The sequence below is a fragment of the Ambystoma mexicanum genome, chromosome 9 (assembly GCF_040938575.1).
Source record: "Ambystoma mexicanum isolate Mex_15411 chromosome 9, UKY_AmexF1_1, whole genome shotgun sequence".
Lineage (NCBI taxonomy): Eukaryota > Metazoa > Chordata > Amphibia > Caudata > Ambystomatidae > Ambystoma > Ambystoma mexicanum.
The window spans coordinates 804,641,363-804,669,058 of NC_090931.1; the positions used below are offsets into that span (position 1 = coordinate 804,641,363).

The window sequence follows — 27,696 nt, forward strand, 5'->3', positions numbered from 1 at the left end:
CTCGAAGGCAAGCAACTTTTTATTAAAAAAAGACTTAACCACCGAAGAACCTGATAGCTGGTACAGGATTGTCTGCTCGTGTTAGGAAAGCTCGAGTGTGTGCTGTGCTCAGGAGATCCACTTTGTTCCGTGCTCAAAACGGGGGGGGGTTCGGAGAACCCTGGCAATCACATCCTGACTTATTATTTGTGAACATTTCTTTCTTTATTGAAAACCCTATCCCACACACTTTCTGTAATTTAGTTGTAAGGATTTGGCAATCTTTTTTTTTTATTTTTATAGTATAGGCCTTTTACTTTGCAAAGACGCCACAAGGACTGCCTTATTTTTCATTTGACAGTCAAAGCTAGCGCCCATCCTAGATTTAGGTTTAGGTTAGGCATTTTTCCACCCTGCATTTGCAGTTTAATAAACACTCTTAAACTGTTATCACTTGTGTCTGTCTTTATTGTTGCCACAATGAGTTCCTTACAACCAGCCAACTCTTAATGTGGGCCAATGTCTGCTTTTGGCATGCAGGCTTAACTTCCAGGGCCAGTGGATTCAAGCCAGCCTCCAAGCAGACAGGTTGGGGCGAGGCCTCTGACCCAATTAACTTTGACACTCATACATGTTGTATTGCTGGGGCACCACTTTGCAATGATCTTAATGCTTGATCAGTAAATAGATTGGTTGTGGTGCTAGTGAAATGTCTTAATATGGGTGGGTTGCACATTGGCGTAATGCCTGGATAAGCACCATTGGAAGTACCCAAACGATTCCATTCGCCTCTCATTGGTGCCACGACCACAGACATCTGATTATTGCATATTCCTTGCCAATTGTAGCCTTGGCACAATAACCACATATACTCCTTCTGCAATTAGTGGTGGCTCCTGCAAGGCTGAGGGTGCGGGGGGTCGAACCCTAGTTTGAGTGGTAGTTCAGCCCAGTTCACCCCAGTTATTTATTTACATGGTATACTGTGCTGCTTGCCTCTAAGCAGGCGTGCATTCACCATTAAATACTTTATTTTGTAATGCGGAGGACACAATAAGAGGCTGATGGGCATAGGTGGTCTGGCATCGCCACGTCTCATTACTGCAATAAGAGCGTAGACACGCTGACAATAGGAGTCCCCTCCTGTCTCTCAAAATGATAGCACAAAGAAGAGGGGCAGTTCATTTGTTCCTTTGTGGCGGCGGCAGTGTACAGACTACTGGCGCTGCGCACATGTAAGTGTGGTATAACTTTTATGTGTATGTAAGTTTGCGTGCTTGTTTTTATGGATGCATGTATGCAAGAAGTTATATGAATACACGGGTGACTGAGAAGGTGTATGTTGTATGGTTGTATAAGAATGTGTGCCTGCGTGTGTGAAGGGGAGCAGATGCTAAATATAGGATAGGTAGGCTGCTGGTGGCAGTTTACTTTACCCTTGATGCATAGTAAAGATTTCCATGGGGCATGGAGTCCTTTACTGTGCATCAAGGGTAAAAGAAACATGATCAGTGTTATTAGGCAGTTACAGGCATCAATTGGTGCAGCCAGTATGGATTTGCTTTCGACTGTGGCATGATATTTTTCACAGGCTGGCAGAGCCCACAGTAGTAGGTTTTTATATGGTAATATTGGTGCAGCCTGTATGGACACAACCAGCTTGAAATACGTTTTTGTATGCTAGCATATATTATGGTCAAAGGCATCATGAAAAAATGTTGGAAAATGCTCCTGTGTACGGTTGGTGACTTGGATCATGTACACATTAACAAGTGGGGTTCTGGGAGTCTCTCTGCCAGACATGAGTCCTGGTTACGAGAGCCTTACCCAGTTTATTTAGCTCACTATCTTTCACAGAGAAGAAATATCCAAAACCTATCAGTCTTAGTCCTGCCCTTCGGCAATCCAGCACCAAAATGCTAGGCAATTCTCCTCTGAACAAGAGTACCAATAGCAACCCCAGACACGTGTTTCGGTCTGGTTGGACCTTATCAGTAGGGTGGAGTTGTGCCTTTCTAAGAAAAGTGAGCAAGGAGTCCTCGTCTGGATTCCCCTAGTAACTTAGGGTGAGACCCAAAGTTACTTCAAATATGCAAATTAACAAGGGGGGTCCTTATGAGAGCCTTAACCAGATTCTTTAGCTCACTTGGATATTTCTTCTCTGTGAAAGATAGTGAGCTAAATAATCTGGGTAAGGCTCTTGCAACCAAGACTAATGTCTGGCAGAGAGACTCCCAGGAAACCCCCACCCCCTGTTATTTTTGCATCATGTGGTACAATACAAATCTAGTTGCAACAATTTGACCTCATTATTTAAAAAATAATTCTCTTTGTGCTTCCTTGGTGTGCTCGCTCGTGCATGTTCGTGGCAGGCAATTTTTATTGTTGCCACTCCAATAAAAAATCACCAGCTGCCATATTCTACAATGACATTTGCCCCAGTACTGGCCCTTGAAAGAACACCTGCATCATTATGCTAATTGTTAAACTATATTAAATAGTTTTGGCAATTAACCTTTTTGATGAGTACATTTGGGTGTTGCGCCTTCAAGGAGATACATTTAGTGAACTGTAGGATAATCCATACGATATCTGTGCTTCGAATTCCAGCTGCGCTGATTGTGCTTTTTATACTTCTAGTGATGATAAAATGAGAACCATTATTTTGTGAATAGCAACACATATTAACATAACTTGTGACAATTTAGTTTGTGGTGTCCACTATATAAAGAAATACTGTCATTATTGGAGGTTTAAACGTCCATAGTAAAATGTCATATCTTAGTAGTAAAAGGCCTTTCTAAAAGCAATATAGAAACCCAACCTTTTGTAATGTACCCAGTTTCTTGATTTTTCCTTTTTAGGCAATCGAGATTTTGCGCCCAATGATCCCATAGAATTTAAGTCTCACCAATGGTTTGGAGCCACTGTACGATCCAAAAATAACAAAATTCTGGTAAGTCCGTGTCTGTTTTTGTCGAAGAGCAATATTTTTGAATTACTGTAGCTAATCCAGATGCATTGCTTTCCAGACTTTTATGTGGATGGTTTTGTGGTTTGATTTTGGTGCATCCTTGTACACTCAGTTAATAAAGATAAACCAATTGTATTTGACCACACATACAATCCAAAACCTTTGTTTTTTTTGTATAGTCTTATGCCATTAACTGCTGTGAGGTTATGCATTACTCTGTAAATGGAATGAACATACACACCCCTAGATCTGGGTATTTCACAAGTCAAAAAACATGGACTACGTCTGTATTAAGTTAAACGCAATCAGCACTTAAAAGTAAGTTGAGAAACCAGGTCTCTCCCTTCCTAGTCCCCGTGGTCTGTCATCAGGTGACCAGGACACGGCCATCGCTTTTGGACCCAGTTCCTGGAGTTGGACCAGTGCGGGAGGATCACCTGGATGAAGGGTCTTCGGGGAGTGGCAGTGGGACACCGGATGATGAGGCAGTATACCCTTCCTTGTAACACCTTTACCCCATCCTACCCAATTGGATATTTAGGCACTCTACCTTCCCCTTTTTACAATATGAGCTCTTTTTTACTGACAGCCCGCTCTAAGGGGAAAAAACGCCTGAGACGTATAGCTGGCGTGTCCCAATATAATGGTCAGGCAATTACTGACCATCACTCACACCTGACTTCAATTACACTTCCCCACACGGATAAAAGTGGAGCACGAGAGCACACTCTGAGCGAGGCAAAGCATACAAGGAAACAGCAGTTCCAAGATGGTAGTTTAACACAAGCAAAAAGGCAGAAAAACAGAAGGGGATTGCAAGGAGGGAAGTTCCCTTGACCTTTTTGTCAAGGAACCGTTGCTTTCATGAGTCCTTGGGATTGGAAAAAAAATAAGACCAGGAAAATAGGCTGAAGAATCCTGCTTTGTGTGTCGGAGATAGCCCTCACGTGCCAAGAATCAAGGCGGGGAGAATTACCAGCTACTGTGGTCCCGCTTCAGTTAAAACACAGCCGGTCGGTTGGGGAGACCGATGTGAGACCGATCTGTGTTGAAGCCAAGGTTGCAAGTAGCAACATTGTATGGCGAGTGATGGAACAAACTTTAAAATGCATGTGCTAAGAGATGCAAGTGAAGTTAAACTGCTGATAAGTGATTGAACTTTAAAGCAAGCTGCAATACCTTTGACACAGTGGTCCGGCACTGCATGGGTGCTCAATCAAAGGTCTCTGTAAGGTGTCCAGCTGAGGAGTAATGAAAGTAGATACATTTGATCCAAGCCCTGCGGAGGGAGATCATTTGAAAGTGAACGGATACATGTGAATCAAAGTGGTCCTGCGACGGTCAAGCAAAATCCTGCGCATAATCGAAACTTTTCGATGTTGATGGAATAGAGAACGTTTGGGAAAATACACTAATCTGGTCTAAGCCTTGCAGAGGGGGATCTGGGGTGAATTGAAAATCACCCAAGAAGTTGTACATGAGAATCAAGGAACCTTTGAATGTTTTGTTTTTTGTATCAGGCCCTCTGAAGTTAAGAGACTATGAATGGCAAAGAGACTTCGGTACAGAAGGGCCGGATACTGAGATTTGAACTGCATCGTCCTGCTAGAGAAGCCAGAGACTGCGAAGCTCGAGTGTGCCGCCTTGTCCCGTGATGAAAGCGTGGGGAAGGGAAGCCAACGGCTTGAATATCCTGATATATCATTTCTTGAACACTTTTCTTTTGCATAATATTGTTTCCCACACTATTAGTATTTAGAGGTAAGGATGGGCAATCGATGTATTAGTAGAGGCCCTTTTATTTTAACAAGACACCACTAGGACGGTTATTATTTGATGGTCGTAGCTTGCGCCCATCTTTAGATTTAGGATTAGATGGGCGTTTTTCAAACCCAATTGAAGTTCAATAAACACCCTTGGACTGTGGTCATTTGTGTCTGTCTTACTGTTTACCATGCCTACCTTACCGGATTCGCACAGAATATTTTGAAAATCTATCAAGTTGCTTTTATTTTATTCAGAAGCAAACATGAATAACATTTAACACAAAAATGTTAGCAACTTTAATTCATGGACCGCATTTTCTCATATCTGTGCCTAGTCCAATGTGCTCTACAGAAAGTAGCAGTGACACGTTCATGTTTCTCTTAGCACCAAATCTGACCCCTGCTTGGTTAAAGTCACTGCCAGTTGAGACCAGGCTAAAATAAACGAGTGATTATTATTTTTTTCTCTCCCCTTTTTCGTGAATTGGCAGGTTATGGTAACCCATGCCTGTGTGCCCTTCATTTGTAGTGCCTGCCCTGGGCCATTCCCAGGTCACTACCATTTTGCATATGCAGTTCAGGTTTAATGCACGTTCAGCCTATCCCTGGCCCATTAACATGTCCCATTTTGCATACGAGAAAATTCCACACGTGTGCAGTTGGCTCACATGCTGAACAAGCCTTTTTGTATGTGTTGTATCTATTTGGGAGCGCAAATGCATGCATGCTCACAAAGAAACTGTGTTAATGAGACTCTAAAGTTCCTGTCCATAAAGCCAGTACGATATGCCAGGCCAGGAAGTCTCATTCTAGCAGATGGGCTTAGTCAATACATTTAGTCATTTCAAAATGTTTTTGTTCTTTTAAAGTTCTGTATAATTATTATTATGGTATTCAATGAGCGCAGACGTAGTTTCGAGAAGCAATGGGGCGCTTTATAGAGGTATACAACAATAAAGAAACATAACGGAGCAATTTACAGAGGTAACGGAACAGATATACACTGGGGGATAGGATACAGAGGGGACAGAGCAGGGGTGCAGCTCTACTGGTTGGAGGGGAGGGGCGTGTGTCATCTGTATTAAAGTATGTAAAAAGAGAATTTTAATAATTAGTTTAAAATATGAGATCTCATTACAAGTGTGGCGGTCTAGAAACAAGGGTGCCAATAAGCTCCTCGTCACCCTTGTTTCCGACCGCCACACTAAGAGTCTGCCTGTGGGGCCGCTGCGCCTGACAGGTCAGACCCTGGTGGGCGAAGCGATCCTGGTAGGCAGATTTGGCAAGAAAGCACCGGCACCGTTGGCAACGGTGCCGGTGCTTCCGTCTCCCCACTCTCATACATTCCTATTAGAATGTGGACTTACGAAATCCGACACCTGACTTCCCGCGCCGCCGGAACTGGTAATGTCCCGGTGGCATCGGGAAGTCGGGCGCCAGATCCAGTGTTACGGGGTTGGCAGAAAACCGCCGGTCGCACCGGCGGGTTACCGCCAACCTCGTAATGGGGCAGTGTAGTTAAATTATCATTGCTATTCCTTCACATGCAATATATTTAGCTATCGCAGAAAAAAAAAATAATGTTCATGTCTGGTAGTTATGTTACAGCATGTTAATTTATGAGGTATCTGCAAAGAGCAACAACCACTATGACCTGGACCTCTGAGGCTATTGTTAATTTGCCATGGGTAGGTTCCCCTAATGGAGAAGATGGAACTTTCCCTGGGGGGTGGTATGTAACTGGCTTACATCCTGACACTTTATGCCAGTCGTTGGCTCTGGGATAGTCAGCCTTTTAAGGCTTCCACAAAATCTTGGAGCCCTTGTTAATGTGTGTTGTAGTAGGGAGCTGAACCTGTGTTTTCATGTAATCTCGTACTGAAATAGTGGTCTCTGGGTCTGTACTTATGGAATGTCAGTGCGGCTTGTTACGTAATAATGATTAGTTCATCAGTATTCTCTTACAAACGGTTGCGATCAATCTGTATGGCGTCTTTGCCAGTGTGTTGGGCTAACATGTTTGTGGTATGTTGTATGATGGACCAGGATAAATTGATGGTATTAAGGATAGCTAATGCCAGAATTGGCTGGAGCTTATTTATGTACATAGCCTCTAAAACTCCTTACCGCTCTCCTTGAGATAAAAAAAAAACCTATTCAGATTCAGGAAAAAAATGTGAAACCTTTCTTTTTTAAATCAGATTTTCAGTATCTGCCTAACATGCTGGTGCTTAAAGAGTCACACAGGCTGCCCTTCTATTGCATCATGCTGCCTCTGGTGATTTGTGCACTTTAAAAACACCAAGACATCTGCACTTCTAGAGAGTAATATGAATGCAACTATCTAGCAGCAAAAACGTAAAGATCGACTACTTGCTCCCTACACCTCACTTGTTGGACAACAAGGTTCTGATGCTGCTAGCTAAAGTCAACACTCTCTGCAGCCCTCACAGCGAACTAAAGCTAAAGAACTGCGTTTCTCCCTCTCCCCTCCCCCTTTCGCCCTGTATCCCTTTCTGCTTCCTCCACATACTACTAAACTGCGGTGCAGGTATCCTGGGCGCATTACAATACGCAATTTTCTCGGACAAGGGACTGGTGCTGTAAGGCCACTGTGCTTCTTACAGAATATGCAGCCATGCCACCACAAACACCACTTCTACATCTGCATCCTCTTGTCAATTAGGTAGTGGCAACAACACCCTATTTCCCCTTCCTCTTTCCTTACCCGAGCTCCTTTCTTCCTCCACAGACTAGAGTCTAGATACCACTGGTGAGAGTCGCTGTACCCAAACGTCTAGGATTGCTTAGGCACTCTGAGACTACTATGTGGTGTGGTATAGAAGCATCTATTAACCTAACAAAAATAATCTATACAGTAGTATGTTTGTTCATCCTCTTCATGTGCGTGATTTCCGACTCCTCCACACCTCCTTTCCCTGCTCAGCCTGCTGAACTGCCTATGGGGCGTTTCGGAAGTTGAACACCCTCACCGTAACAGTGCATTTGAATCTTCAAATTGTTCTCCTTAAAGGCAGGACATCGCCCCTTGGCATAAAAAGTTTGGCCTTTGCCCACTGGGCTGGAGGCAAATGGGGCTGTTGATTTGCAGTTGTATGTGTGCTTGGGAGGGTGAGCGGAGGTGGGAGTGGGAGGGCATTTAAACCTCTGCTTTCACCCACCTTCAAATAACAGAGCAAAATTCAGCATGCTGTCCCCGAATCTTGCTGGAAACTCCTTCTAGGAAAAAACTGTGCACCCATTTTAGATCAAGGGATGGTGCACCCAGCTCCATGGGCGCTTGGAGGAATCCATGCTCCGCCTTTTATCTTTCCTGCTCTCATCCCTGTGAAGAACCTTCCTACAGTGTTTGTGTCATATTTAAACCAAATTTATGGAGCTGCCTCAATGCCAGGTATAGAGGGTGGGAGCCGGCAAATTCATTATGGCCCAGTGGCCGAGATACAGGTTTAAGGAATTTGGAGCCTCTGGGTCAAACTTCTTGTTGCTACAACCAATCAATCCAATAGCTTTTATTCGACTTTGCATCATTTGCCATATACATGCATGAATATAAAAATCGCTATAAAAGCAATTCATAAAAGGACAATCTATATAACACAGAACCAATAGACATGTTGTGGCGGGGATAGTAATTCATCATCTGGTTCAGAATGGATAAACACATCTTATTATAAAAATGGTGGACAAATTAAAAGGTCCCCCCTATCCCCCCTTAGAATACAAAACATTGATCTGGTTGCATTATCCCTGTTAAAACATGCTTTAATAAAAATCCATGGTCTTAATTCAAGACTGATTGGCGGGTAAGTTATGACGGTTTTATTAGGCCGCTATCCATACAGTTGAGCCAGCGGACCTTAACATACTAGGCCGCCCTCCCGCCACATCCAATGCAGTCAAGAACCTGGGATGCACCATGAATCCTCTCTCTCTCTCTCTCTACCAACAGTGCTGCAGCGTTACAAACATGCCAAGCCCAATTCTGGCACAATCCTGATATAAAGCACCCCGCTGCTCATGAGCTAGGTTCTCGCTATAAGCCGTACAAAAAAAATGATATACGTTGGATTCAAAGGCTCATTTAATGAAAGTAAGTGAATCCGTTCTTCGCAAAGTTGGTACATGCCATTCCTCTACTTGGAGTTGCAAGGTGTTTCTGGGAGTGCTAACATGTTGACTTTTGGAGTGACTGCATTGAGGTGGGCGGGCCGCTTGGCTGGTAAGGAACGCTTCTCATTGGCTAGGTGGCTTGCCAGTTGATGTTAAATCCCCTTCTCATTTGCAGAGTGCCTTGCAGAAACCTACTGAACATTTGCCCAGATGGTACGCGCCACATTTTATGCAAGTGGGAGGACACGGGGGACTGTACGCAGCGTTTTACAACATTCTCTTTCAATCACAAACGCAATCTTGCATTTAGAATTGAACGCTTGTGAAAAATTGGTGTTTTTCTTGTATGTTGCATCATACTACTAGAAACCGTGTTTAGTACTAATCTTGAACATTTTTGCAGGCTTGTGCACCACTTTATCATTGGAGAACAGAAAAAAAACAAGAGCGTGAGCCTGTTGGAACGTGTTACTTACAGGATGGAGCCACAGTGGTTGAATATGCTCCTTGCAGATCAAGTTGTACGTATTAAACACTTTTTTTTAACATTTTTTTTATATAACGCTTTTATTGCGCCCAGGAAACCAACTCAATCATCCCTGTTGTTTTGGTAATCCCAGTCTTTACTGAAACTTTTTCCCTTTCAGTATATTCCATTACACCAAGAAATAAAACCTAGTAAATAAAGCATTGACATGGCCACATGTGCATCCGAAGAAAAACATATAAAGAACTTCAATTCCATGATGGATTTATTTGCCAAATGATTTAAGACCACGTATCAAGTTGATTGTCCTCATAATGTGTTATATTTCTTGAGATTTAGGGCTGAATTCATGTAACTTTTAGCGCGGCGCAAAGTGCTTTTGCACTGCCAACACACACCCTGATTCACAAAAATACACTTTGCAGCGCTCTGTGAATCGGGGTGCATATGGCAGTGCAAAGTCACTTTGCACCGTGCTGAAAGTTCCATGAATGAGGCCCTCAGTCTGTCTCGCCGCCTCACATTCTGCACACGCGTTCTGTGTGTGATTTGCTGAGCTGCACCTTGATCGCAGATCTTCTGTCCAAAACTGAGTGAGACTAGAGGAAGCCACCACCCTTTGCAGAGGATCTAAACGCAGTTTTGGACGCAAACACACAGGCCCTGTGAAATGTTCACTGATCTATCTGTATTTTTAGCACACAATTGAAAAGGATTTCCGTGTAATTTCAGATCACTCGTAATTTCCAGAAATGCTCGGAGGGAATTTTGGAAATAAAAAACATTTTTAATGCAGTTTTTTCAATCAATTCGAACTTTTGTGCAAAGAAAGGCTTTACTCCTTTGTAGTACAATAAAAAATCGCAGTAAATTCAAGGTTTGATATCTTTTTGCTAATGCAATGACGCTGAAAGGGTACAGCGCATTCTTTGAAGTCCCATAGACTTCAGTACCAGATGGGAGTCGCAGTGTGAAAAACAAGCAGGACGCTTTTTTCTGCCAGGCACAGCCATAGTGATATTAAATGGCCATTGATGGTAGCCGGCACAAAATGCTGTAACTGGGCATCAAATAGCAGTGCCTGGCAAATGCCTAACACTTATACACAAGACAAAACGGTTGGCTTTGGCAATGCTCGTTTTTAACTGGAATTCAGTCAAGCACACAGATAGTACTTATAAATCGAGTGGCTGAAGGCAGACCTGATGAGACGTTTTTATTAAACCAGTAGCGGGTTTAAAACTTTAAGTTGGTCATTACCTCTAAGAAGACTCCTTTGAAAAAACACTAGCAGGAACTTCGAGTGCAAGGATTGATGGTAAGACTTGATTAAAACAAGCTCAAAGAATTCTCATGAGGTGTTTTGGGCAGGGAGGGGCAAGAACTGGGTGGGAATCTCCAGAGGGATTGGCTTGGCCATAGGCAGTCAACTGGTGGGCACATAACCAAACAACGCCTATGGCCTTTGTGTCCCTCCTCATATGCAATTCCTCCCCACCTGTACTCTAAATAGTTTTGCCTTATAGGTGTCGCAAGCGACACCTAATAGCCCAAACTAAAAAAACAAACCCTAGAATTCTGACTTGAAACTCCATTGAATGCAGAAAAAGAATGCATGGTATGCAAACCAGCTTATAGGCAGAACAACGCATCGGACAGGACAGAACTGTCAAGGATTCTTAAAGTGGGACCAGAAAGTGTCCATGGTGTTGTAGAGTAAACGTGAAATCTAAGTTTAAAAGCACAGGTTGAAACTAGGGTGTGTTTTGCAACTATAGTGCTTCGCATATAGTCTAAGGTTTTTACAGGTGTGCATACAATCACATTACTGCAATCAAACGTCACCGTTTCCAAATTAAATGTTTTCTCTGCATCTCCCCGGCAACCCGACCTTAAAAATTACCTGCCGTGATTACAGCGCCCAATTAAGCTTAAGAATGGCACTTGGATGTAGAGCCGCTATGCCTTGTCCATCGGATATAGCGAGTTAACTATAGTTGCTGTCACTTTGTAAGCAAGCCTCAAGAATGACCGCTATAAGAATGATGCAGTATGCAGTGTTCACTCAAGGTAGGTGTCTCGTGCTTGAAAAAGGCTGGATGCCTTTGAGCTCAGACATCCAAGGTAAGGGGTCCACACACTAGCTGCATACCCGAGATTGGGGAAGATACCCCCTATCGGGTATGCAGCGGACAGGCAGGGGGCATCCCATGACCAGAAAACTGGTAAAATGGCAAAAGTGCTGTTTTATTACAAAATAAAAAATAAAACCGGGACAGTAATGGACATCGGTGATTCCAGTTCTCTCGTCTTGGTACAGACTCGCAGCTGGGTTTTAATCACATGTGACATCACAAATAAATGATACATTGCATAAACCTAGGTTGTATGGGATTGGGCGAGTAGTATGGTCAACTACATATTCTATGTGTGATTAGTAATCTAACTGATCCAGTGCTATTAGGTTCTCCGCCTGGGACCACCTACAAAATAATACATGGGGAACAGGTCATCAGGGTATTCTATGATTGGCGCGTGCAACACTGTTAGGGTGAGCGTTAAGGTGGATGGTGATTGGATAAGGAAAGCTTTCTCAGCCTTTGCAGTTTGGACTGTTACCAGCACATGAGCAACAATTGAAGGTAATGAGAACGGCCCCAAGGTGCTGCGTGTCCTACTAAAGTTACCATTCGCTGATTCCATAGGCCTCGAGCCAGGACAGTTAGCTTTCAACTTTACTCCGTTTTATCTTTCGTCCCAGTGAGATGGATGGGAACGAGGGTCTCCGTCTGCCTGTGTCTGGCTCTAATGAATAGACATTCTCTGCCAGCTGCAGGTCACATGTGTGGAGACCGCATTTCGAAATTATTCTACTATTTGAAGATTTTTGCCCTTTTTATTGTCATTGTTATTACCCCCTTGGCCTCAAGAGACACTTTATCAAGCAGCTTTCCTCTTTGTCAGGTGTGCGCTGGTGGGGACCTGACCTTCCCACAACATTTGTTTGCTTCTTCAGATAGTTGTTTGTCATCTGGGATCTGCTTATTGTCTTTACCTTTCTGATGCTGGTTCAATCCTGTCTTTTTCCGCTAACCTTGGGGAAACTGGCCACATTGCCATCTGCGCGGTTCAGGCTTAGCTCTTTTGCTGGCTCAGCAAGACCAGGTCTTTCTGCTGTCTGACTTTTCAATGTCTCCTATTCACCTAACGTGAACGAGTCTTCAATCTTGGTTTACATGGCCACCCATTTTAGTTGCATTCAGCATTAAGCACACTTTTATATGTGTTCTCGTGCGACTTACATTTCAGCATGGCATGGAGTGTGTATGTTTTCTAACCTAATGGATGCAATCATGTTCTTTGTGTCGAAGTGCAATTTTGCCCTAGTCTTCGTGTAGCTTTGTGTTTTGATGCGTATGTGCTTTGTGTCTAATGCACCCACGTGTGCTGGCCTCAGCTGCGATGTCATTTGTTTCTTTCACGATCACAGCTCATCCAGGGGTTCCATTGCCTGCAGATTTATTGCTTCGGCGATGTCCTCCCGTTAGGGCCTATAAGGTTGTAACCACACTCATTGGCGGTACAATGGTGGTGAGGGGGTAGATGCTATCAGTGAGGAGCACAATTCTTTTCAATACCGTCAGGATGGGAGGAGGGTCAACGAAATGATTGACATGTTCATTGGACTCTCCTCAGTAGGGTTGCACTTTTTATTGGCATGAGATGGGACCTGCCATTCATCCACATATCCTGGTTGTATTTTGGCACTATTGATTTTGTCTTCTTAGTCCATGGTTCAAAGTTGACCATAGTATCCCCTAACTCTTCCTATTTTCAAACCTCTACTTGGATTGAGCATCTTCAAGTGCTTGAGAGCCCATGATGTTCGGTGTCTTGTTCTAGAGGCCTCGTTTCAATGCCATCATAAACAAATCCGGTAGTCGGTGCATCCTCTGTGAAGGGGTGATCCACTGTTTTTTTTTTTTTTTTTTTTGTGATTCAAGCTGGCATATCTGTGTAGGTTACTTCTTTCCACTAGTTTCTGGCAGGTCTCACCTATATACTTCCTTGCATACATTTTTTCAATTGCGTGAGGTATACAACATTGGATGAGTTTGTTTGTTGGATCCATTTTGTATGTTTCTCTAGGGTTCTTAAACAAAGATGGTGCATTGGTAGGTTTTTCATCTTCTGACATTGCCTAGGTATGTTCTAAATAATATGGTTTCATCTAGTGGAAATTATCTTCTGGTCAGGCACCATGCTAGAATTCTTTGTTACTTGTGTTCAATTAAGGGAGTCTCCTTGAAAATAACGTTCAGCTCATCATCCCTTCTAAATATTGGATGTAGTGGCCTAAAAATTCTGTTATTGCTGGGTGATAAGTGACCCCCGTAAACCCCTTGCCCCCCTGGCAATTCCCCCCAGGGTATTCTTACTGTAGCTCTGCTATCCAAGTTGCCCCTGGATATTTTCAATCCAGAATCAAATTCCCTGCCAATTTGTCTGGTTGAGTGACACTTTTTCAAGTAGGATGCATGAGTGTGGCGAGTTGATTATCCCTTGTCTTCCTGTTGGTACATGTATGTCAGTAGCAGATGGCTTGGCTCTTAATAGGTTTTGTGTGACTTCGATGGAAACTTGTCAGGTTCATGCATTTGTTATCGTGTGTGGATTGTTTCTTTGCAGCGGTTTCCAGTTCACCATTTCTTACAACAGAAATGGTGCTTATGAGGATGTGTATGCTGTTCTGGCAGAATTTCATTGTTAAACTAATGCTGAGGGGTAAGCCCGCTGGCAATTTAAGGAATTGCTTAAGAGGATGGTTCCCTTATTTTCAAATCGAGAAAATGGCATAAATATCACAGGTGTGTTGGCGCTTTCTGGGATTGTTGTGTGGGAGCCTTTGCTCGAGGTCTGCAACAAAACGGTTAGCATAATGAGGTGCCATTTTTGAACCTATGACTAGTTCAGTCTTTTGTAGGAAGTGGCTTCCATTGAAATAATAGTTGTGTGCAAATCTCATGAGGTTTGTGATGGCTCTGATTGGGCTGTTTATCTTGTGGTCACTTTTTGCAGGAATCCCTGGAATTCAGCTGGTTCATTTCACGTGGAATGTTAACAAAAAGTGAGGTGACCTCCAGCGTGGCAAGGAGTGTATTTAATAGTGCACATTTTATCTCCTCAATCTTTCTGAAGAAATGTTAGGTGTCCTGTACAAAGCTTTCTATGTCTGTTACCATAGGTTTTAGGATGGATCCAATCTATCCAGATATAGCTTTGGTAATGTACTGACCCCACAGATGGCCTGGTCTGTGGATTCCTGGGAGCATATCCAGTATTTGACTTGACTGTTGATGGGTGTTAAAGGTGTTCTTCAGTACCACTTAGCATAGAGTTAATTTTGTTTTAGTTGTTTTTTTGTACTTAACTTTGGGAAAACCATTACGTTCTTGGTAATAATTTGTGCCAAGAAGTGGTCTGAATGCCTCCCTTTTGTTTCTCTACGTATCCATGACCAAAAAAGTGCCACATTTGTTGGCTAGTTTGGTTATAATTTCCATGTGTGTTTGGCGTGTTATTGTCCTACCTTTTATATCCAATCATTAATCAAATTATGCAGGGTTACCTTCAGGTGTGTGCATTATGAATTTGTCAATGCATAGGGATCCTATTTATTTTCTCCAGATCTAACATGTATTATCTGTTTATGAAGCAGGCAGGATTTTCCTGTTATAGTGAATGTTTCTGATAATAGATATACTGTAGAGCACCAATGAGCACACTGGGTTCTCTCCATCCACAAAAGATTGGACATATATCTACCTTCATAGAAAGTTACTATGTAGCTATGCAGAAAGGAGTTCTAGAAATTGTGGCAAATTAAGGAATGGTACCCACGGACATGGGCCCCTCACCTTTGAGATACCACATATATTCAATGCCTGTGCGCTGTGGTGACGTTACTGACGGAAGAGAGCTCTATAACCTGTATTTTCAAAGCACCAGTGACTCTTTGGAGTTTGTGCAAAGTCTGTCCTCGCTGGCAGTTGATGAGGAGTCCAAAGTCCTAAAACCACCAGCCCGAGGCGGAGCGTGCACAGTGTGTGGGCTGTGTGTTTTTGTGTTTGGTGTGTGGAGTGCAGGCAGTTGCTTAAGGACTACGGCTTGAACTAGACCTCGAAGAAACTAAGAAGTACATTCTACCAGTGAACATCGTCAGTATTTGCTAACTTCAGTATCTGCGAGTGAAGCCCACTGACGCAGATAAACCTTTCTCTTGGAAATTTGTCAAACACGGGACCGGCTAAACACTGCAAAAAAAATGTCTAAATTCCAGATTTTAAAACCATTGCTTTGGTAATTGTGTACTTTTACTCTATTGTGCGCCCAACTGCTTGTATTAACAGCCATAACAAATATTATAAATATCTCGCCTGGAACCCTGTGGATAGTATTAAGATGACATAGTTAACAGACAAGTGATCTTGAGCTGGACAGTTTGGGGGCTACCGGTCACTGCTTGAGCAGTCTAGTATAGCCCAAGTAACTTAATCTGGTTTCTTGGTGGGCATTATTGTGACCTACCGGTCACTGCTTGAGCAGTCTAGTATAGCCCAAGTAACTTACTCTGGTTTCTTGGTGGGCATTATTGTGACCTACCGGTCACTGCTTGAGCAGTCTAGTATAGCCCAAGTAACTTACTCTGGTTTCTTGGTGGGCATTATTGTGACTTACAATTGTCTGCACTGCGTGTGGCCTGAATTCAACTTTACGCCTCTCATAGCATACACCTTGTGCAGTAACATGCCACAGCAGAAAGCAGCTTCTGTGATTAAAGATTTATACAAGGGCTTGCTGTGTGGGCCTGTAAAAAAGTGACTGTGGCAGTGACTACGAAATTTGAAGAAATAATAAATGTTGATAAAACGCTGCTAACCATTAAAACCTGGAATAATCCAACTCCTCCACGCACTCTGGCTCGGGTGGTAGCAGGGGTGAGGAAATCCAGCCCAGTAAGTCAGCAGCTCTATCTAGTGTTAATAACACTTTAAAGCCAGTAACCCTAGATCCATCAGAGGAGGAGGGGGGTTAGCTTGTTTATATTAGACTCAAACCCTTCTGAGTTATTGTGCTCATTGGATTTGGAGGACTTGCCCACACAAGGATTTGTTTTCTGACGTTTCTATTTTGGTACCAAGGGTCTCGCGAGAATTGGCAAAATGGATGTGACTTTCCATGGACTCGGGGGCGGCTCATACCGCCTCATGGGGTAGAAGGGAGAGCGGGAGAGTGTTTGCCTGTATCAGACTCCAGTTACTCTTATTGGAGAATCGTGACCAGTAAATCTGAGACAAAGAGGGAACAATCGGAGGCGCTAAGAGATGAATGAATGGACAACGGCAGCACAACACATATTCCTACTCACACAGTGGGTTTCCCTGGTCTGGAGGTAAATCATCAGAATATTGAGGAAACCCCGACCTCTGCGGAAGAGTTGGTGGCTGCGTACACTTAAGTTCAAATTTAGCAATGGGGGTGGAGGTATGGGAGATTATGGGAGAAGCTGAGTCACAGGTCTCAAGCCGGGAAGATTGTGAGCAAGATCCTCTGAGTCAGATGGTGCGTCAAGTAGGAAAGGCTTAAAAAATAAAAGGGGGCCAACATTAAACATACCTCACCAGTGAAGGGGGTGTGTGAAATTACACATTTCCTAAAACCCTCCTCCGCTTTAAATAGCTAATTGGACGAGTATTTTCAGAATCCATTCAGATTGTTTAGAGCATAAAGACACACCGGCTAAAGATGACCCAGATAGGGCTGGCAAGAACACGAATGAAGATGGGAGAAAGGAAGTGTCTGTTAATGCATTTGGGGGCGGGGTGGGGGGTCAGCTCGGGAGGTAGCCGCGTTCTGTTGGGCTCCAACGGCACAAGAGATTATACCTATGGGCTTTGGCGTTCTTGTGGAGGACAATGTTTCCAGGATTCTTATACCTAAAGGAAAGGGGTAAAAAGGTTATGGCAGAGGAGCTTGAACCAGTGCCAAAATCTGTACAGGATAATAACATCCTTTGGGGTGGTAAAGCGACCATTCAGATTACCCAAAAGGGGTAAGGGCCCTATACAGGGCGCAGTAGGCCCAACTTGGCTGAATGGAGGCATGCTGGGAAATAATCTATTTTACATTCATATCAAACATAACTTTAGGGTAAGCAGGTTATTTCACCTGAATAGGCAATATGTCCTAGCTCTTTTTTGGGGGAATTCTGTGGTTGAGCTCGATTAGGTAATCGGACCTGACACAGGTTGAGTTTACAGACCAATCTCGAGTTGATATCTCGAGTTGATGTTGTGAAATTGGGCTTCATGTTTGAACTAATTAGAAACCTAATTTCAGCACAAGCCCCAATATTAGAACATCTAGGATATAAGATAACCACTTGAGATTAACCCATCCACGCCCTATAGAAACCCGTAAGAGCTAGCGAGCTGGCCCCCTCCTCAAGAGAACCCCAGGTCATAAACGTGAAAGTTGGCAAGATCCAGGGCAGGGTTGGGTCTGGGTAGAAAGAGTGTCCTTTGACTGACGCTGCATCCTAAACTCATTGCATGCCAAACGTGGCTTACTTAGTTACGCAAGCTGAAAACGCAATTTTAAGATGGCTTCATGGAATACACCGGGTTTTACTCACTTAGCTACTGATTATGATTTATGAGTGGAGGGTGACTTTATTTCACTCCAGGAGACATGGCTTACCGATACCACCTTTATTAGAAGGATATACAATGTTATGTATCTACTAAAAGGGGGGGCAAAGGTAGGCATTTTGGTGGGCTCCTGTGTGCGTTACGAATAGATTGCGCTCTTTTAACGGGGAAATTAGCACTAGATGCCAGCATCTTCTTGGGGATTAAATAGTCATCTAAGGTTCCTTGTAAATGTTGCTTTGACAAGGGTCTTGTACTGAATGTCTACTTTAATCCCTGTGTTGGTGGTTTGTTCAAATTCCTGAATGTAATATCGGGAGCTTTGGCTAGCTTTATGATGAAGGACTCCAGCTGTGTGGTTATGGGGGGCATCTAAACAGCAAATGTGTTTTAGATGAGGATTGCTCCAGAACCCAAAAAGTAACTGTGTCAGGCGCACAGGAAAGGGACATTATGATCAGAGAAACCGTGGAAGCCTGGGACATGAGACTTTTAAATAGTAATATAGCAGCAGATATACCCCCCAGGCCATACGTGGGAAGGTAACCACTCTAGTTCAATGTTAGACTATATTTCGTATCAAACGATTTACTACAGTGTTGTGAGGGTTTCAATGTTTTGGACCAGGGTGACGGTGATGCTTACTCTGGCAATGTAAATTGAATATGCATTACCCGTGGGTAATCGGAGCATCGAGGCAAGGGAGAGGGATCGTGCATTGATCTGGAGACCACGAATGGCGGAGCAATTCAATTGTAATATTGTGGAACGCTTCATAGAGGGAGGCTCTGCCGCCCTCACTCCTGGTGGCTTTGTACCATTGGCACAAGGTGTTCTCAGGGGCTTGTCCTCAACTAAACAGCTAGATCAACAAGCCAATACATATCTCATAGGCACAATTTTGATGAGGTGACACATAAGAAAAATTCCATAGGCACCAAATTAGGGCTGCAAGGAAAATGGGCTCCCTTGGTATTGGCCTATTAAGTGGACTAAACCAGGAATACTCCTATTTGTAAAAAGCACAGAGGCATTTTAAATACCAAAGAGATGCTGAGAATATGCTCTGTTATCTGAACTTTAATAATTGTTCGCAGTTTTGATCTTTTGATCAAATCTGCTGGTAAACGGAGGTACTTTCAGGCCCAGCCAGTTCCAGGTAGTGTCTGGGTAGAGTTTGTCCTCCAGGTTGGATGCCAATCCCACTATTGAAATCAGAGTGCAGTCCTTGAATGAGAGACAGGAACACATTAATTGGAATATTTTGGATACAGATCTGGAGGATGTTCCAAGGGCTATTTAGAAATGTAAGAAATCAAACGCCCGCTGCCTGATGTTGTTTCCAACCTTGACTCTAAAATCGGACCCAGATTTGTGGACAAGAATTCCATTGGAGCTCTTCAGTAAAATGTTGAACCTAAAAAGGTTCCTGCCATCTTGGAGGGACACAGTGATGGTTCTAATTTACAAAACAGGAGATGGGACAAAGCCAAGTAATTACTGCCTAATAGCCTGTTTTGATGCCGCTCAAAAAATATTTTCAGCCTTTATTCTGAAGTGTACATGTCGGATCTGGGGAGTTGCCTTAAAGAAGTGAGATCTAGTCCACCTAAACTAGAATCTGTACCTATATCTTATCAGTTGAATGCAGACGATCTAGTATTGACTATATGTCGTGGGATTGCAGAGGTCACTTACTGAAATGAATACTTTAGGAAATTGGACCTGGAACTCACTGTTGATAGATCAAACATTTTAAGAAAAACTTCAGGTAAAAAGTTTAAATAGGCCATAAGGGCCAGAAAATGTAAATATTTGGGGTATTCATTTGTGCAAATAAAAAGCACTAAACACTGAATTCAATTAGTAAAACTGCTGTCTTAACCTCTGCTGCCCAAATGCGGCAATTTGATATATATGGACATTTTTCTCTGAGGCCAGTTCTCAAATACCATCGCCAGAAGATCGTCTCTAAGATTATTTATGGTGCATAAACACTGGAAGAGGAGGGAACTGGCCAAGGTTAGAGTGAAACGTATGGTGCAGGGTATTGACCTTGCCACAGGGAACCCTGTTAGCAGCCATAAGACATAATTGCTTCATTACAAGTTGTCGTAGATTTGAGGTGCTTTGAGCCCTATAAAGGGATCCTAGCCGCAGCAGAGGGTACCCTGTATATAAAATTAAGGGCAGCAATGCCCATGGGAATGTAAATCCTTATCAACTTGGGTAGAATTATGAGAAGAATCGGTGTAACTGATGAGGATCTGCTTTCTTGTCCTAACAAAGTGAAGAAGCACCTGTATGAGTATGACTGGACCAAGAACAGGGCAAGGCTATCGAGCTGTAAGATTTCTGGTCACTTTATTTATGACATGAGTTATAAATGTAGCCGCCATCTTGCATTTATTTTTATTTTTTGTAGTGTGGGTGTGGATTATATACACTTCAATACCCATTGGAGAAATATTGTGGATTTTTCTGCTATTTTCAGGGGAGGCAGCATTAGAGAGGCTGTGGCATTAATTACTCTATGAACCCATGGCTGCTCTGGTATTTGCGGCAATGACATTTCTGATCTGATATTTAGAGAACAATCTTAAAATCTTAATCAAGTTGGAATTTAATTTGAGGAGGACTTTTGTTCTGCCTTTTTATTTTATGAATAATTAGGCAGGTTCACTCCTGTTCCTCCAAAACCATCAATGACCACATTGACACCATGGCCCCTGCTCTGGTTGACTTCTGCAACCCCTCTTTCACCACTGGTGTCTTCCCTTCCCACCAAAGCACTCTCATGTGCACCCTCTTCTTAAGAAGCCCACAGCCGACCCCCTCTTGCCCTGATAACTATTGCCCAATCTCCATCACTCCTTGCCTGGGGAAACTCCTGGAAAAGCTGGCCATCTCCCAGCTTAATCTTCACACTGAATCTGTTGGTTGTCTCCATGACCATCAGTCTGGCTTCAGAGCTGCCAGAAGCATGGAAACTACTCTCCTGAACATCCGAAGACCTGCTCTCCAAACTCGATTGCAACACCCTGTTTGTCCTCATGTTACTTGATCTCTCCTGCCTTTGACACAGTCAACCATGCCATCCTGCTCAACCGTCTCCGTGATAACCTTGGTATCACTAATCAGGCCCTGGCTTGCTGACCTCTTTCCTCCTGATCGACCCACCCAGTTCCAACTTGGGTCTTTCCTCATCTCTATCTCTGCCTGTGGTGTTCCCCAGAGGTCTAACCTCTCTCCATGGCTTTTCAACCAATACCTGGCGCTTCTTGCCACCGTATTGCCTCTCTCTGCCCCAACTTTCAGTGCTATGCGGATGACGCGCAACTCATTTTCAAGCGTCCTTTCTCCACTTCTTCTCCTTCTCTCATTTCTGACAGTCTGCTATCCAGGAGTGGTGTGCCGCCAATTATCTATGCCTTGATGCCAGTAAAACCAAGATTCACCTCATTGGCACACTTGTACCCTCCTTTCCTGTCACTCTGGCTGGCCTCTCTTGGCCCTCTTCCTGCTCCCACCTGTGAGGCTAAAAACCTTGGGGTCATCTTCTTCTCCACATTCTCCTTCTCTCCTTGCATCTCTGTCTCTAAGAAGTCACACTACCAGCTGCACCTCCTCAGAGGTATTCTTCCTTTCCCTCCCCCAGAAGCTCACTGTCTCCAGAGGTCTGGTTCTCTCTATGCCGGACTACTACAATAGCCTCCTTCTAAATCTGCCCGCTTCTACTCTGCCCCTCATCCAGAACAGGACTGCAAGACATGTCCTTGGCCTTAAACCCAGGGATTGTATCGCTCCAGGACTGAAATCTTTGCACTGGATCCCAGTGGCTGCGAGGATTAAGTTCAAAATCCTCTGCATTGGCCTTCTGGGGACTGGGGCCTCAATACCTTCAACTCTCTCTTCCTAAATATCTTCCTTCCCGAGCTCTTCGCTCATCTGCCGCCAACTCCCTCAGGGTCGGTCTCTTCTGCAAGCAACAAGTTGGTGGTAGATCTTTCTTCGGCTGGGGCCTCCCTATGGAACTGCCTCCCTTAAATGTGAGAAGAACCATCTCCGGTTCCGTAAGCACCTAAAATCCTTCCTCTTTGCTTCTGCTTTCTCTCCTACTCTCCCCTACTGAACTCCTTGCTGAAATTACACTGGTTACCTGGCCACCTCTAATCTATGGCCCAGGTCCCCTCCCCTGCCAGTTGCACCTCTGCACTGCCTCCCTGGCATCCCCCGCACTGGGGACTTTTTCTGTATCCCTACAGCCCCCTACCAGCACCTGACACCTAATGTCTGCACTTGCCCATCTGCACTTGCCCATACCCTTGCACTTGCCACCAGCTGGCCGCACCTTTACTTATTTCTATATTTATTTTACTGTTGTTCCCATGCACTGCCCCCTCACCCTGCACTTGCGCAATCTGTGTCACCTGGCCTAGTAAGATTGTTGTCTCTCTGCCCCCCCTTTTTGCCTTATCGCGCCTTGAAACACTTGTGTATAGGTGCGTTTATAAATGTCATATCACTTGATTTCTTTTTTAAATGTTTGCACTAAGGTTTTGTAATGGTGGTGTCATAACCCTGATCATTTGAAAAATGTGACGAGGTCAGAGATCAGGGTTATATTGTGTTTAGTCCTGTAATTGATGTGATTCTATAAACTGTTTTATTTAAATCAGATACTATTTTAGAACTTGAGCGAATGGAAGGTTTAGACAGTTTTAATAGTGCTGTTTGTAATGTTTTTATCTTCTGTGATGAATTAATTGCATAAAATGTGTGAAAAGTTTATTTAACTAAAATGCACAATAAATAAAATATTCAACGCATCCCGGTTCTTGCGAAGTGGCACTTTGTGTGATATATGTCGACCTTATGGATAAAAAAATTGGTGTCAAAACAGTGTTCATACTACATTACAGAACATGGGGGTGGGAGGGTTTCTGTTTTGCCAACAATTCTCAGATTCACTTTCCCTACATTAAACAAAACTTGATGAATGCTGCAATCCCTTATTCTTAGAAGATGATAATATCAGTCGTGTGTGGACCAGCTTTGTTGCACCTATCTACAAACTAGGAATTAAGGCTATTTCACAAATAATGTTGTCATGTAGAAAGGGTGGAATGGGTTCTACCACCACAGTAAACCATCATCATCATCAATCTCCCTTTTCAGTGAAAATCTGAGGCTCTGTGTTGCAAGGACCACTCATTTTAAGGAAAGTGCTGTGAGAAATGGGACTCTGCACTCCTGTGATGCATGCATATGCTCGGACTCCTCCCCAGATGGCAGATTGTATTGGATTACTGCTTTCCAGCTGACCTTCAAGTCCTATGTGTAAAGAATAACTTGCTACTCCATCTTCACTGCAGATTTGTTGAGTGATCCTCTTGCTTTCTTGCTGCCATACCCCTAAATCTGTTTAGTCTGCAAGACAGGTGAAATTGCAGATTTGTTTGAGTGGTGAGAGGAACCTGAGGGTGTCCTCACTTCTTGTCTCCCTGGATCCTCCTCTCAGGTGGCCAGTGAAAGGCCATCGCTTTTAGATCCCAACCCTGGGGGTGGATATGCGAGGGAGAGTTTCACCTGGTTGTGGTGGGATCGTCGGGAGAGGACATCCTTGGGTGAGCCATGATATTCCCCATTCCCTTTTAAGAATTAACCTGCTATCCCCCAAGCCTTTGTAGGCTGCCTGCCTTTTTTTCTTTTTCCTTTCCTCAAACATGTATCCCAGAATCACCACCTCAACATTGGGGCAAGGAAGAGACCAACTAGGAGGCAGCCTTAAATTGTTAATGCAGACACATCATTCAAGTACCAAGATGAGGAGGAGACCAGTTTTGCACACTTTCTTTTATTCAAACCTCCCCGGACACCACTTTGGTACTGAGACAAAGAAGAGGGCTATGGAGGAATTAGGGTGGAACCACCAGTCACTTCCAGCTAATGGATTTCATCCATGTCAGGCAATTGAACTCCATGACCCACACTTGTGGTCATTTTACAATCCCAATAGGCATATGAAGCCTGGCCACACTTGAGCAAGGAGAAATAGGGGCTGGAATGAAGCAAAACGAGCTGGAGAGAAATAGGGCTGGAATGAAGCACACCAGGCTGGAGAGAAAGAAGCAGACTTGAGGGAGGAGCGGCAGACACCGGTGTCTGGAGCTGTGTCGAGCAGGAGAGAGGGACGCCGAGGCTGACAGGGAGAGGGTCTGGAAGTCTTGCAAGCCCTCCTTGGCGGGTGCACACAGCTGGAGCTGTGGGGTTCCAAAGCACTCCAGGTGCTGCAAGACTCCAGGAGGGCGAACAGTGCTCTCTGTCCTTCACAAGGGAAGAGCAAAGCTATTGGAAGCCGGAAAAGCTGAAGTGAGCTGCCAATAAACGGGTGAGTGGAAACAGGGAAACGTACCAGGGCGCTCTGTGAACTTGAAATTAATGTGTTTTTTTTTTTTTTTTTGATACTGAATGAACTGAAAGTTGTAATAAGCCCTTCTGAATATCGAGACAAGTAATCTTGAATACCGAACTAATTGAAAGACATTTTAAATGCCGCACAAAGCAAAGACAAGTTATGAGCACTTGTGAATGGAATGAATACCAGGTGATGCAAGCAGCAGATTAACACACAAGTTTTGGCAAAGCCAAGTGAATACCAAGAAGGGTATGAAGTGAGAAACCATGTATTGATGAAAGTGCAAGTTCAAGGAACTTGCTCTTAAGAGGAAACCTTTATTTGCAAGAGCCAGAAAGAATGGAGTGTAGCAAAGTACATGGTGGCCAACTAAGCCATGCTAAAGTGTTGGAAGAGTGTAACACTGATTAAAGAAGCAAGCCTCGCTGTCAAAGGAAAGCAGTGGTCAATAGTTGATGGATAGCAGATAAGGGGTATCAGTTGTGTGACCTGTAATGTGTGGACCGTGTGGCCCAATAACTGCGTCTAGACTGAGAGCCCCCTTTATGGAAAAAGACAATGAAAGTATCTTTAAAGAAGCTTTTGTTTCGCAACAGCCGCTTGTGTTATTTTGAAATCAAGAAACAGACTTACCTATGTGAACCAGTGAAAAGTACAGATGATAATAGAGCTGGAAAGTATCCCAGGGAATTGCGTTTTAAAAACCCGGAAGATTTGAACTCTTGGGAAAGGAAACCCTGATACCTTGTGAACTGTTTTGAACTTGGGGAGGGGGAAACTGATTACAAGCTAAGAGCTGGAAGTAGCTTGGAACTTGTGTTTTGAACACTCTTCATTTGATGCTGACATCAACACACATTATATACAGTTAGTTGTGAAGGCAAGTATAGGTCTTGGACACACAGACTATTGATTTGGACTTCCGGACACAGATTATCCTTGGTTTTCTTCAGGTAAGGAAATCCTACCTTAGTGTAGGGCAAGTTAGGCCTTATTTCTTCCTGCCATTAAAATAAAGCTTATGAAATCCCATTTTGAATCTGCTGTCGGTCTACTTTCTGATGCCTTCACAGTGGATATCATTCCATAACCTAAATTAAATGTATTGTTTTTTTTCAGCAAGTGATATGGGTTTACTAGAAGGGTGAGCCCTCAAAGATAAACACTGGGGTATGTGTAAGTGTCCAGAAATTCCTACCCGAGTTTTAGGAAACACTGCAAGATGACTACGGCTGGTCTGTCCTATAGAGAAGGACCTGAGCAGAGACAAAAATACCAACGAGGGAATGGGCGGTCCCATCGATAATCACAAGACTGTAATCAAGAATGGGCAGAAAAGGGAACCAAACCCTCAGGAGTGGAACACATTGGTAGGAAATATTTCAGACCATTCTTTGGACACCACAGAAAAGACGGTTGTAGAAAGATTCATCCTCAATAACAAACAGAACCCTTTCAACTTTTAAAATGAGTTTAATGGGTTCATAGGAAGATGAGACTACAACAATTCTTTGAGAATAATTCCTTTTATGGGAGTGACCATGTCACAGCACTAAGACTAGTCTCCAACTAGATAACCAGTCTGTGATCTTTGATAACCAGTTGCTAAAAGATGTTGAGAAACTAGAACACAAGAACAATAGGATATCTTACAATATTACACTCTGCAAAAAGGAGAGGCACTCGGTCGATTATGCTTCTATGAGGATATAATCAAGAATGTGGATCAAGGGGCATGCCATCGTTATCGTGGACCGGAACAAATGCATTACTGCATGTCAAAGATTACTTAATGACCCCACTAGCTATGTGCCTTTATCCACTGAACCCACACAGGACATACTGGCCTTTATGAAGGACAAGATTGAAGATATCAAGAAGGGTTGATTTGCAAGCTAGAGAAGGAATTGCTCCTTCTTGTTGTCCCACGAGTACTGACCTTCTACACGCTGCTTAAAATGCATACAAATGTGGGCCTTGCCAAGGAGACCAATTGTCTCGGCCAAAGGGTTGACCGTCGAGCCATTATCCAAATATGCTGACTTTTTTTTGTCTGAGACCATTCATCCGTTAGATGAAGTCGTATATAAAAGATACTACACAAATGATCAATTGGGTTCAAGATCTCCATATGGACACAGAAATTATTACACTCCTGGCCATGGGCATTGAGTCATTATATACTAATATTTCCCAACAAGAAGCCATCGGAATAGTCTCGGAAGCATTGGGCAAGGAACCTCCCAGGGAAGCTGCAACAGACTTTAACTTATGATGCACAGAGATGGCTCTAAGTAATTATTTCTTTCAATTCAACAAGCAGTTTTACCACCAGATCAACAGCACAGCAATGGGTGTCACCATGGCGCCTAGCATTGTTAATGTATATGTAGAAACGTTCGATCTTAATTCAATTTACAACACTAACCGTTGTTTCTACCCACTGCAGATCTCTTATATGGAAAATCCTTGTGTGGTCGTCTCCCATGTATCTCCACCACTTCTTCACATGTCTCACTTACTGATTCTGTTTCACCACCCTGTAAGACCGAGGCATGTTCTTCTTTCGCATCTGGAAACATTGTTAAGCATTACATTGCATTGTACATCGCAACCCTTCTGTTACAACTCAAGACACTCCCCTCCATCCAAGTGAGGCTAACCGCTCTACTGCTACGGATGAGCTTTATGTCCAAACCTGAGCTGTGCTCTCCTCAACACTTGGTCCTTGCACAAACATGCTAAAGACATGGGACTTACTTGATGACCGGGTTCTGGATATACTATTTCATACAGAAACCTGGCTATCTGATACTTCAGAACCTGCAATTGACATCGCAGTTGCAGCAGATTATTCGATCTGTAATGCCAATCGTGCAAAGGAGCTGGGGTGGCAGTTATTTATCGCACCAATACTAGATCATTCCTGTGAATGCATTTTTGTAAAACTTAAACCAGATGTTATTGTATTAATTTTGTCCTTATTTACCGGCCACTGAATGATATGACCTACTTTCATTATGCTTTTATGGAAGCTCTTCTGCCTCTATCCAAATCAAACATGGCCACTATTATCTTGGGCGACCTGAACTACTGGTTGAGGGACCACTCTGATAAAGATGCTGCTCATTTGGACGAGGCACTATCCAATATGGAGTTCACACAGATTTTCAGACCAGCCATGCATACTAAGGGTAATCATTTAGACTGGATCCCTACTAAGAATA

The 27,696-nt window shown here is 43.5% G+C and overlaps 1 protein-coding gene across 1 annotated transcript in view; it reads left to right on the forward strand.

Moving 5' to 3' along the window:
• The window catches only part of ITGAV (integrin subunit alpha V), an 800,372-nt gene that overhangs the window by 167,799 nt on the left and 604,877 nt on the right, over window positions 1-27,696 (forward strand). The window contains exons 3-4 of the mRNA XM_069615781.1: window positions 2,844-2,935; window positions 9,257-9,374. Of these exons, the coding sequence (XP_069471882.1) occupies window positions 2,844-2,935; window positions 9,257-9,374 (210 nt within the window). The remainder of the gene's footprint in view (window positions 1-2,843; window positions 2,936-9,256; window positions 9,375-27,696) is intronic.